This window comes from Triticum dicoccoides, chromosome 5A (assembly GCF_002162155.2).
Source record: "Triticum dicoccoides isolate Atlit2015 ecotype Zavitan chromosome 5A, WEW_v2.0, whole genome shotgun sequence".
NCBI lineage: Eukaryota > Viridiplantae > Streptophyta > Magnoliopsida > Poales > Poaceae > Triticum > Triticum dicoccoides.
Window position 1 is genome coordinate 344686933 of NC_041388.1, and position 13259 is coordinate 344700191.

General features: G+C 44.1%; 1 protein-coding gene across 1 annotated transcript; it reads right to left on the minus strand.

Moving 5' to 3' along the window:
- Positions 1–567: 567 nt before the first annotated feature.
- On the minus strand, positions 568–11427 carry LOC119301424 (pre-mRNA-processing-splicing factor 8A-like). Its single transcript, XM_037578386.1, has 13 exons — positions 11154–11427; positions 10099–10222; positions 9909–10001; positions 9402–9792; positions 8625–9114; positions 4737–8533; positions 4546–4652; positions 4198–4452; positions 3454–4089; positions 3169–3366; positions 2796–3074; positions 1122–1364; positions 568–1017 (listed from the first exon to the last, which is right to left on the minus strand). Exons 1-13 carry the CDS (start codon positions 11393–11395, stop codon positions 826–828), a joined length of 7047 nt encoding a protein of 2348 aa, XP_037434283.1. The 5' UTR covers positions 11396–11427; the 3' UTR covers positions 568–825.
- Positions 11428–13259: the final 1832 nt, after the last annotated feature.

Sequence of the window (13259 nt, forward strand, 5' to 3'; positions counted from 1 at the left end):
TCGGCGAAGGTCGGCGTGCTCTGGTTGGCCATAAAGGAGAAAGAGGATGATGGTAGACTGATTTTTGATGGCACCAGATCCTTCCCTGCAAGATTGTATGATTACCTGATTCAGTTCCAGAAGAGAAAATAATGGAGAGGATTTGGTTTCCCGATGTTTTTGCACGGGCGGACAAAGGTTGGGCTGAGCTAGCCAAAATGTTGGTGTGCAGCCAGAAGTTGTGATCATGGGCTTGCCAATATCTATTGGTGATACGGTCATATTAAGCTCAAACTCCAAACAGCAAGACAAGGTAGTAGTTTTTCACTTTGTATGAACTCTGTATTTCTTTATACGAAATTTCCCGCCTTTATACAAACGGTAGTCCCAGCGATTCAATGTGTGGCGTATGGAAGTATGATGCAATGATCAGTTCCTCTACCAATGGCTAATATGGCAGCTTACCTCCTCTAATCAGACGTCATCATTTGCTCATGAGCCACAGTAACGATAATGAATAATTACGTACAGCATTTCGCCTTCATATACCGAAATTTAAGAGTTTAGCAGTGTTTTTAGGAGATATCATTCGGAGTGAAGTACATGAGCCACTAAGCAAAATATTCACTGTTAGTCTGTTATGATGCGTGTACACTGTACATTACCCAGCTTGAAGAGCAGGCTTACAACATAAGTTATAGCATCTCAAGGGGCAGACAAACATCATACTACCACATATCAAGTCAAAAGTTTGCAGGTTACAAATGTCTCTATTTCAAAACTGCGCAGAGTTAATAGCTAATTTCGATGTGCTAACAAAATTCGGCGCAAGGCCTGCTACGGTGCCTACGAGAAGGTGTCCTCCCTGTCCCCCTCAGCAACCTCGCCCTCCTCGATATTGCTGAACTCCAGGAAGTGTGTCGGCCTGTGGTCCTCATGGTAGAAGTCTCGGGGCGTCCCCAGCTTCATGCTGTACTTCATCAATGGGTCGTGCTTGACTCCCATGAAGTTGTAGTTCCAGGGCGCGTTGTCTGGAACCTGGTGGAGACAAAAGTGTAGTGAATAATATTTCAAATTTCAAAGGTGGCTGGTTCCGTAGAACAATTGCTACAGAATATGGGCTTGCTAAGATGAGTATGTACCATGTAGAACCCGAGGAAGCGGTCACTGAGAAGCATCTGGACCTTCTCGTAGTGAGTTGGGAGATAACCATGTGGGTTGCTCCCATTGTCCTTGTTGCTACGGCCCCACTCATAACCGCTTGGTGTCAATTTGTATGCGGTCAGTGAGCACGATCCTGGGGTGAAGCTGCATGTCAAAATGATGCACTTCTCACCATCCCACTGCTTGTTGTTCTCCAAAATCTTAGCATGCGATGTCAAGTCCTGCAAGGCACAACAGAACGAACAGTTCAGTATTTGAGACTCTGGATCATGCGCTAAAGAGGCTCTCCATTAAAGAATGTGCAAGAAACAACAGAATACAGTTCAGTAGTGAGAGACTGGATCACACGCAAAAAAGGAATATACTATTGAATGTGCCAACAACAGAACCAACAATTTAGGACTGAAACTTTCGCGGAGAATAACAAACTCACTATTATAAAATGTGAAAGAAAGCTATTTTGCTGCTATAATAGTGTTCCAAATCACCCGTAAATTCTAGCCATCTGGTTGCATGTTTAACAAAATATGTACATCCCTTTTTTAAGCAGCTGGCCCCCAACACCATTTCAGTTTACCACTCCCACTAATTAATCTAAATCCATCCACTTGGTACACTTCCCATTGATTAGTCCCCAACATATTGCTTTGGTAGCCTATGAAGAAGTCCATCTGTCCATCCACTCACCGATGTAATGCATGATTGACCCTAGATGACCTTGCTAGATGAGGTATATGTACTAGCTAAATCAATTAAATTATGAATGCGTAGTGTTGGCTCTATACTTATATGCACAACTTCAAGATTTAAATTGCCCCTTAGCTAATTCATCCTATTCTAGGTACATCCATTTGCTGCTCCAGCCAAACGAGTTTGGCCTGCGTCTGTCCACTCACATCCCTGTGCCACGGAGGAGCCCCTTTTCTCGAAGATAAGATACAGATGAATAACCATTTAGTTACGTTTGTGTTTGAATCTGTTGATGCCGTAGATCATATGGAACTACTTCTCTTTCTTTAAGTTGTGTGTTAATTGCATAATACTACTGTTTATTTAAGTTGTGTTATTAATTAATTGCATAGCAATGTAATTTTGGTGAAGTTGTTTCTTTCAGGATATATCCATAAATAAGGCTATCGGTGGTCACCAGAATAGATAGCAATGTAATTTTCTTGAACCTACTTTGTTGGGAAGAACAAGTTAGTGTGCACGAAATTTTTGGCAAAAATGATTATTCTCTTCAGTCTAATTCACATCTAAAGTTGTAACCAAATATCCTGCAGCAATGTGTAGGGTCTCAGCCTAGTACTCCCTCCGTTCCAAATTACTCGTCGCAGAAATGGATGTATCTAGAACTAAAATACATCTAGATACATCCATACCTACGACAAGTAATTTGGAACGGAGGGAGTACATGTGTATGTATTGTGCAAAATGGGTACAGAAGGTTAAATTTTATGTTGTATGTAAACAAATTTTGTATCGTATTTTGTGTCAGAGGAGAATTTAAGTTCTTATTGTTCTTATATGGATGACGGATGAGATTCCATAGATAGAGAGACAGTGGACACAACATATCTGATATTCAGCTATTCCATTCCAGATAAGAATCATACAGTTGGATTTCAAGGTAGAAATTGTAGGCAACAAACCTGAGGCGATAGCTGGGGAGCTTCATTCGGCTGGGTATGCATCCATCCCAATGGCTCCAAGTCTGCAAGGAACTCATGCTCTGGTAGATTCGCTGGGAGAGTCACCATCTGGTGAGTTCCATGCTGTGGGGGAATGGATATGCATCTAATCTCCTTGACTTGGGGATTATCCTGTGGACTCAGTCCATACAGGAAACCTGCAACCTGTGTCCGTAGATCTGCTATGCATATGAACTTCTTCAATATATTCTTGGGCATGATGTAAGTATAGCCAGTCTCCTGTACACAGAATACACACGGTCAGTAAGCATTCAGCAGTCATTAGTTGGGAATTCTATGGGTAAATCGAGGAGAGAGAGGTTGCTGTACTGACCTTTATATCATCTGAGTTAACATAAATGTGGTTGACACGGAGATATAAGTTTGTAGCAGAGATGGCCCTGACACGCCAGTCTGTTTTCGATGCAAATGCTGCTTGCTCGTACGGACTGGTTGTCGTGATAATGAGTTCATCGCCATGCACATTAGTTGTCCTTGTTGTAACTGCATTTGACTGAGGTGTCTCTCGGGACTGCAAATTCAAGTAAATACATGTGAGAAAACTGACATGATTAGCTATGCATATAAACTAGAAACAAAGCCTATTACAATTTTTTACCTGTTTCTCAATCTCAGCTATCTGTTGCCTCTGCTGTGATGGTGGGGCTATTTCAGCACCAAGTATTATATCACGAATCTCAGATTGTGTAAGTGCAGAAGTATTAACGTTGTTTTTCTTTGCATAATCGGAAAGAATGAGATCCCTGAGCGCACATTCGACCTTGAGCCACTGCTCATCAGTCAAACTTGGCCAGATATGATGTGGTTCCGTAACAATTGTCTTGTCAGGCTTCAGTAACATCTTAGCCTTCTCATTATTGACATGTAGTGCTCGCAATATAAGCACAAGACGAGAGAATGCAGTGTAGGATGAGATACTTTTCAGCCAATCATCGTATATGTTATAAAGAACCATCTGAGGCTCTGTAGCCTTGAGAATAAGATCACCGAATTTCTCAATCTTCAAGCAAGCTTGGAATGGCAGCTGCAACTCACTACCCTTAATAACAATATTAGGGAAGTCAAGCAGATGGACTTCCAACGGATCCAACATACCCTTCCTTGTCACAATAATTTGCTTTGGCTGCTCTTCCACAGGAAGAGATCGAACTAAGGCAGCAACCTCCTCAGCTGTTTTCCACTTGGCCAGCTGCCCTAGACGCTTTTGTCCTGCCCATACACTTGTGTGGATGACCTGCAGATTATAATCCATTTTCATATAAGTCTTCCAGATTGTGATATGGCACAGTTATGCCATTACTACAGCAAAACTAGAATTAAAAGCAAAAGAAAAATAACAAACCTTAAGAAATAGTTGACCAGTCCTTGGATTGAAAATAAAGATTGCACCATTTATTGGTTTGGTGGTCAGGTTACCTTCAAAGGTTTTGTGAATGGTAACACGATAGACATTTGTGTCATCCACAAACCATATGATTTGGTTGCTGAATATCTCTCCATAATTCTGTGAAGACAGATATGGCTCAGTGGGTTCAGATGAATACAACTGGAGACCCTTCCTTATTCGCTCCCTCAGCACATACAGGGCAGGATTTGACTGTAAAAAAAGCACGGCATATATATAAGACATCTACCACAAGAGAGATATGCCAACAGCAGCTATATTTGTTACAGTTAACATGATTATTACCTTCATGATCTTGTTCATTGCTTGCTGGAGGAGAGGCTTTGACCCAGGGAACCAGTTACCGAAAGCAGAGTGCAGATTATATGCTAGATCGAGTCCAATCATCACCCCTGTAATAAATATTAATCAACATTAACTACAGACGATTCATGCTAGGCAAGAAACTGGCAGTTCATGGATACTCAAAATCATACCAGTCGGAGAAGGGTAGATGGACATATTATCTGTTGTATAATCCATAAATTTAGCCCTTGTGTAACGTTCTATGTCATGTGAGTCGTAGTCTCCCCATCGTAATTGCACATCAATCCAATACTTGTTACTTGCTTTCTGATCGAAGACATCCTTTGACTCAGAAACTAAGCTTGGTTTAGACATCTGCCACCTGTGTGCAGCAAAAAGGAGGACATCTGCACAGGAACTGTTCATCTTGTAACTCTTCCTGGGATGTATTGTTTCTTTCTGTACTGTCTCAATCTCCAACGCATCCAACTCCTGATCCAGAACTTGGCAAAGATCCATAACAACACTTTCATGGACCTTCTGCCAAAGATGTGCACGGAAAATCTGGATCAGAGAGATTTTCAGGGTCGGAATTTTACCATGCATGAATATCCCTGTCAGATCTAGCTGAACCTGGAAACCAACATATACATTTGCACGATTAATGGTTGGTGACCACCAAAGGGTAAATCTTCTATTGGGGATCTGGTTAAGCCCAGAACGCTGCGCATTTGTCAGTTTTTTGTACTTCATTGATTCCTCAAAACCTGAAGCCTTCTCCCAGAACAGACCCTCCCAGGTAGGGAAATATGTTCCTTTAAATAAGGTATGTTCCAGGATACCTTCCACACCTCCGAGTGCTTGGATGACGTCAGTTCTGTAGTTGTTTAAGTTCCATAGCTTTCCATCATGCCGCTGATGTGTCCACCAGAATGGGTTTTGTTTCAGCACTTGATACTGCTTGAAGTCTGTTCTGACCCTCCATCCTTTGTCATATGCCAAAGTGTGGCGGTCTTTTTGGAAAAGTGTGTTGATACGAGGTATACCTCTATCCCAGGAATCTTCCAGATCCTCGAGTGTTAAGCGTCTGTTCTGTGATTGTGCTTCCTGCCTCTTCAAAGCATATTCAGCCCACACGCGCTGTGAATCAATGAACTCACTCTCCCATGGTTGGATGTAGCGATACAAGTTAGGGATAAGCTGGTCCTCTTCATGACTCATACCACTTCGAAAATGCGTCACACCAACATCTGTCTGTTTGCTATACCTGAGATCACTCTGTGGTATCAAAATGTGACCCATTGACAACATGCCCAGACCTCCAATTTCCTTCGGTGTATAAAAGATAACTGGTGGAAACCTGCTAGGCATCTTTGAGTTCAGGCCAATCTTTATACGAGTCTGGATCTTGTTTTCACATTTTACAAGCAGATCCAATAGTTCCTGCGTATGAACAGTGGCTTCACGGAAATATGTCATGAGGCCAATGAGAGCAGTGTTCCACTTGTTAACTATCTTGGTAAATGTTGTTGACCCTGATGACATAAGGATTTGCCTGACACGGTTCTCAAACACTTTCATGTGTTCATCATCAACCCTCAAAAATGCAATGGCTGTCCTCTCCTTTGTCTGCTCATTCTGTAAATTCCATACACCATCTTTTGTGTTGCTGAATGCCTCTTGAGTCATACGTATCTTTGGCAGAATACGGACCTCGAACTCAGACATGCTAAAGAGCAGGTTTGGGTTATCCTTGCTGTACACAGAAACGAAGCCATTCTCCCATTCTAATGTAGTAATGCTCCTTGGGAGGCGGTTCTTCATATCCCAAAATACACTTCTTCCAAGATTTACATCATGCTTCATGAGCCTCATTCTTGCATCCCTAGGCCAACATTTCTTGTTATTGTAACCGACCATGTTCTCATTGTTAGGATCAGGATGCTCTGTCAAGTAACGCTGAATTAAATCCCTTGCTTCTTCATGAGTGAATCGGAACATTATATGCACCTTGTCAATATATCGAGAATAGAGCCTGATGGGATGCCTTGTCTCAACTTTTGTGTCAGTATATGTAAGGAACTCATTTGGCATTTGTGGTGGCCCTGCAATCTCACTAGCTCGAGTTAAACCAAGAAGCAGGAGATCCAGCACCAGCCCATAGTATTGCACAACAAAAGATGCAAACTGAAGACCTCGAATAAGACCATAAGAATTTGTGTGACTCATATCCTTATAAGACAACACAACATTGTTCTTTGCAGTGACATAGTCAGCAATGTTATGGTCCAGGACCAACCGTAGAAGCCTGTTCAACAGAGTCAGATCAATTTTTTCAAAGAACTTCTCAAATTTTGTCTGCAGCATCACAACACACTGCCCATCGCTCGTGTCCCATATGTCCTGCAAATTGTTTATACCTTGGCACCATTTGTAAACAAGTAGAGGAGGTGGCTCTGAATCAGCAGGCTTTACCCAGTTTGGGAAGAGGTGGCGCTTGTCCCCCTCATACCACAAGTATTGGTCAAGGTATGCATCAGTAATTTTCTCAAGAGGCTCAATTTCATATACCGGGATCAAGTAGCTATACAGATCCATAAACTCAATGCCAACTTCCTTAAAAGCACGCTGAGTAAGAAGATGCCGTTTTATCCTAGACAAAGCTTCATGCGGGTTATCATATGCTTGTTCAATTAAACCCAGTTCCTCTCTTTGCAGTTGATTTAACCTTACTGCCACACTATAAGACTCTTTTAGTCTTTCCAGTGCCAGTATAAGAAGTTTGGTATCATGCTTGTATGAAAGTGGAGGAAAAGGAATCGGTGAGAACTTTCTTGATTCGAGCCAATGAACTGTGGTTGTATAAATAGCAACTGCCTCTTCAGGTGTCACATACGGCCCATCTTTCAAGTAATTGTGCTGCCTCTCTTGTTCTGCCTTCAGCCACAGACGTGTTAACCTTCCAAGATTTTTGCGGCAGACGGTCTTGTCAACTGTAGCACCACGCCGGATACGCTCACGGTTGTAGTGAGCGACATTTGTCCACCAATCAGCCTTGGACTTCACATAACGAAGTATCATATTTTCAATAGGAACCGGCAGGCCAGGGACCTTCCAGGGGATGTTTGCCTTCCAGCAGCGCCATGCCTCACTAAGATGCTGTAGTATAGTCCGGGCCTTGTTTTGCTTGATGCCCTCTGGCATGGCATCAAGGACATCATGCATAACTGCAGCTCGAAGCTCCAGGTCAAAGTGTGACTCAACACGTTGCTTGGTTACTGTTTTAGCAACTCCTTTTGAATGGCGACCTTCAAACTGCCTGGCCAGTAAATTACCTAACCACCTTTCAAGCAAGGGTACAATACCACGAAGGAAAAACAGCCACACTCTCCACATTGGAGCCCAAAATCCACAGCCAGGTCCTTTTCCAACAGGACCAGTGTTGAAACGATAATATATCAAGTGCTTCAGATCTTTGCACATCCTAATTTGCCGCATCAGACGATACTTGTATCTGTACATACCAGTCAACTGACCAACATGGGAGAATATGTATTGCAAACCATCGGCCAACTGAAAGGCATCAACATTTCCCAAGCGAAATTGGATGTTTGCATCAACAACTAGCTTAGTAAGTCGCAAAATCTCACGGCACAAGTGGAATGCATTTCCAAAACGAGATTTCTTTCTCTCCTTTGTTGTGAGAGTCTTCACAGGCTTCAAGTTGAAATTGTAGTCTAAATGAAGATAGTTAAGATTCTTCCTGTGAATCAACAAGTTTAGCATGTTGTAGCCCTGCTTGCAAACTTGCAACCCAGCTTCTGCCCAGTCAAGCTCTGTAGTTTGAAAGAACTTTGTTGCTTGCAGAGAACGGAACAGATGTTTCTTCTTCTGTGCTTTAGGCGGCCTATGGTGTAGCTCATTGAGCACATAGCACTTCAGCAGCTTCTGGTAGCTCACCCGGACTTTAACTGGATATGCTGGTGGGCTGCAAAACAGATATCGACGGAATCATGAGCAAAAAATATACTATAGAGGAAACTATGTGAAGACAGTGTTAAACTCACTGCAGTACTCACCAGTGCTCTTTGAACCACTCAGATACAAGAGGAATGTCCTCAGCACGGCGTGTTCTACCAGATCTCATGTTAAAAGGCTTTGGGGCAAAGAGTAATGAAATGCCGGCAGCTGTCGTATCAGTGTAGAGTGGAGTTTCTTTCAAAAGAGGGTCCACTCCATCGGGAAGACTAAAGTCGTCTTCATCTTCATCTTCACTTGCTTTCTTCTCCCGGTGATCAATCTTGCTGGTTGAAGTGATTGGATTTATCAGAGGATCATAGTAAAATGCAGGTAAATCTGGATCCTCTGTCTTGATATACATTATCATAGGAGTATGATATATGCAAAGTCTCACTTTCCTTGGCCTGTTATTGTACAAGTGTGGGAACGCAATTCTGTATTCAGTCCGAAGTGGTTGACGGATGATGAGTTTGTTGATATCATTAAACTCATTCCAGTCCTCATCCCCTTTCTCCATATCACGGTAGAGTGGCTCAAATTTTGGACCTCCTGATGAGAATGAAAAATTAACATCAGTGCATGATAAGAAAACCTGCAATGTAGAAGAAAATGTTTTCCTGTTTTGATAAAGCATAAGAAAATACATTTGCAGGAAATACAAATTCTGGTTGCTTATGTTTTCACAAAGCCTTGCCAATAGTTAGATACCAAGTGGGAGAAATTTTGATTTAACCAGCAACCAAAAGCTACAACTATGCTAGTCGACTTGCCGTGGCAGTATTTTTTAGCTTGATGCATCAAACATGGCTTAGAAAAGAAAAGACAAATATGATTACCTGGGATACACATGTTAAGTGCTTTGGCAGTAAAGAAAGACTCCATGTCAAACAAATAGAAATAATTCCAGTCAATCAAGTCTGACAAAAGTTGACCAGCCAGGCGATAGAGTGTTGCCATGATGGGAAGGGATAGATGCCATTTTCTGTAACTGGGACCATTTATAAGCTTAGTCTTCACCAGAGGCTTGTGATCATAAAACCATTTATACACAGCTCCATCTTCCTCTGGGTCCAACTCCAATTGTATAGCCTCCAATGGTTCAACATCCAACAAATTATCAGCATAATCCAGTGGAGGTTCCTCATCATCAAATGGAGGAAAGCGCATTCTTTTGAAATGCCGCCTATCTCTCTTCTCCCTTCGCATCATGATCCACATTGAGCCCCACTGGGGAAAGCGCATTATAAGAGATACATTTTTAGCAAGTAACAGGGTGAAAGATAAATATAAAATAGAAAGAATGGAGTGTTGAACATGGAAGAAGAATGAATCTAGATCATCACCTGCGCCAGGTAAATGGGCTCAACTACCCACGGGATCTCATTTACGAAGGTTATGGCACCAGTGATATGGTACAAGATCTTAACATCCCGAACCTGAAAACAAGAGTCTATTATTATATGGCCATGGAACAGGTAATCTTGGCAACAACAAGACACTAATGTTCATATAATACACAACGAAAGGATGTACCTGTTCCCAGGGCATCGGCATATTCTCCAGTAGTTTGTAAACGGCATGAGGTACAAACTTGAGTGCTCCAAGATAAATACGCTTGTCATGCCTGTACTTCTTCGAAGACATGTCCCCATGGTCCCTGCTCAACAAAACAAAGATGTATAAAATTACTGAAACAGAAGCAGATCTTCAATCTATGGCACGAGAAGGCTTCGAAATTGATTGTGTTGTACATATGACAAAGTGCAAACTCTCAATTCTTCAAGTTATCGTGAACTCATTCCAGGTCGTGGTTTGCATCTCTGGTTGCGTGTGTGTTAAGCATAGAAAGAATGGCCATGTATATGCTCAGAACAGAAAGAGTGTCCATGTATTTGTTCAGAATATGCTCAGAAGTCAGAACAGATAGATTGACCAGGGTGGAGGGAATTAACTACACGGCACAGCCTGAAGCAACCAGAAACCTCTAGTTAATATCCCTGCAACTTATGATCACATGAAAGCCAACTAGACCCAGCTACAAAGCTTCACAGACCAAGAGCTATAGCAACTAGCAGACTGAAAAAAGAAAACCATAACTAATCAACATATCTATCATCCTGACTCCTGGAATTTAGAGTTGAAGCAACTAGCAAATTAAAAATGTTCACCATAACTAGAGGATGAAAATATAAAAATATCACGAATTCTAATTTCCAGGATGTAGAGAGTCAGAGACAACAATCTTATGCCTAATTCCAGTGACCACAAAACGTAAGCAGAAATCAGCAACAAACACATGATGCAGAGCAGAAAATAACACAGGTAAATCCAAACCTAAACATTATCGAGTCACAGTTATAACCATAAACCCCACGCGTAACATCAAACTATATGATCGCGCCATCACTAACTTCAGTCGAGACTGCTATCACAGCCATGCCACTAGTTCAAATGTACACGCGGCTACGGGACGACCTAAGATCATAGGCATTGCAGCGCGAGATGAGCCACGAGGGACCCAAAATCTAGCGACGAGTAGTACAGGGCGCCTGAAACATCCGAGGGCGGCGCGGGTCTGGACATTGTACCTGATGATTTTTCGCACGTGCTCGGGGGGCATGTCCTCCTTCTGCGCCTCGACGAAGCCGAACTTGCGCTTGTCGCCGTAGCGCTTGGAGTTGAGCTGGTGCCACTTGCGGGCCTTCTCCACGAGCTGCGCCTCGAGCTCTGCCGGCGTGAGCGGCTGGCCTGCCTGCGGCGGCGCGGCGGCCTGCGGGGGCGGGACCGGAACAGCGCCGACCGTGCCCGGAGGAGGAGGCGCGGCCGCCATCGGCGGCGGCGGCGGCGGCGCGCCGTTCCACATCGGCGGCGATGAGGGACGCGGCAGCCTCCGCTGCTGCTGCTGCTAGGGTTTAAGGTCTCGAGTGAGTCGGGTGGGGTTCCGGGTTCGACCTCCCGTGGGGTCGGGAGGAATAGAATGGAGGGCCAACAAGAGGGAGATGGGCTAATTTGTAAAATAAGAGAACCTCGAGGAGGGCGGCGTTTTGGTGCCTAAAGGCATCTCGACTCTTCCATATCCATAAACATTAAAGTTGAAAAAGGTAGAAAACAATCTAAATTCAAAACATATTTGGCATACATATGATATGCTCCCGTGCACTAGCGCAAAATTTCTTGAACACATGATATTGAAGGAGTTTTAGACAAACAAAATTGGCTCTCAGATAAACTTTGTAAAAGAAATTTGGAGACTCTTTTTTTCTAGAGGCAGCGCTACACGTCGGCCGGCGGACGCGTTATAATGATCCGCTGGTTGGACAACCGTTGGATCAGAGCGCTAACAGCCGTTCGATGTAACCACCTCACGCGGGCTGACCCCTCTTTAATTTCCGCAACAACGGCTGAAACAAACTCCCCTGTCCACCGTCCCCAACAGAGTTGCGCCCAGCACGATGCCGCCCCCAACCACCGCAAAAAATCAGCTACCGCCAGCACGCGGGGGAAAGTAATCCTTGTTCCCTTTGTCGTATTCCCGCAACAAGACCATCGTTGCAAAAATTGCAAGAACATCTCCGGCCTCTTCCCTAGATTCCTGCAACAAGATCCGTGTTGCAAAAATTGCAACAACATCTTCAGCCTCATCTATGCATTCCTGCAACAAGACCATTGTTGGAAAAAAAACTTCTATGTATTCCTGCAACAAGACTCTTGTTCCAAAAACTACAACATCTACAACCTCTTCTCCGTATTCCTCCAACAAGACCTTTGTTGCGAAAATTCCGCCTGAAGCAATTGTAGTATCATGTAGTGAATTTCATCCAAACCTCAATGGTAAGTAACACACGCATGCAACATCCGGGGCCTAGCCTACAACGTCGGAGCCTTGAAGTAGGCATGCAATGGATTTGACCAACAAGGCATGTCCCATGCATGAGGCTTGTCCATGTAACGCCCCGAGACCGATGTGCCAGGTGTCCTCCAGTTATTCGCTGTTGTTGCCTTGCCATTGCTTGTGTGTCATGCATTGCATATCATGTCATCATGTGCATTTTATTTGCATACAGGTTTGTCTCATGCATCCGAGCATTTTCCCCATTGTCCGTTTTGCATTCCGGCGCTCCGTTCTCCTCCGGTGGTCATTTCTACCTTTCTCTCGTGTGTGGGGATTAAACATTTACGGATTGGACCGAGACTTGCCAAGCGGCCTTGTGTTACTACCGGTAGACCGCCTGTCAAGTTTCGTGCCATTTGGACTTCGTTTGATACTCCAACGGTTAACTGAGGGACCGAAAAAGCCTCGTGTGTGTTGCAGCCCAACACCCTTTCAATATGGACCAAAACCAACCTAAACCTCCTCCATCATCTAGAGCGTTCGATCACGATCGCGTGGCCGAAAACCGCACCTCATTTGGACTCTCCTAGCTCCCTCTACCTATAAATATGTGATCCCTCCAAAAATTCGCGGATGAACCCTAGCCTTCCCTTTCCTCGTGCCGCCGGACATGTCCGTCCGCGCCGGACGCGTCCGCCGGCCGCCTCGCTCCGACGAATCCCGTCGCGCCACATCACCCCACCGCCGCCGCCAGCCTATCCCGAGCCGCCACCTCACCTCCTCTGCGCCCACTTCGCCGCCATCCTCCCGGGGCCCAGATCCGGCCCGCCCCAGGGCCGAACCGGGCCGCATCGGGCCCTCT

Bases quoted from the DNA above. Each gene is read 5' to 3' on its own strand.
- LOC119301424 (XM_037578386.1), bottom strand. From the start codon at position 11,395: ATGGCGGCCGCGCCTCCTCCTCCGGGCACGGTCGGCGCTGTTCCGGTC. The intron at 10,223-11,153 runs GTACAATGTCCA...TTTGTTGAGCAG, and splicing joins CACGTGCGAAAAATCATCAG to GGACCATGGGGACATGTCTT. The intron at 10,002-10,098 runs GTACATCCTTTC...TCTTGTTTTCAG, and splicing joins TGCCGATGCCCTGGGAACAG to GTTCGGGATGTTAAGATCTT.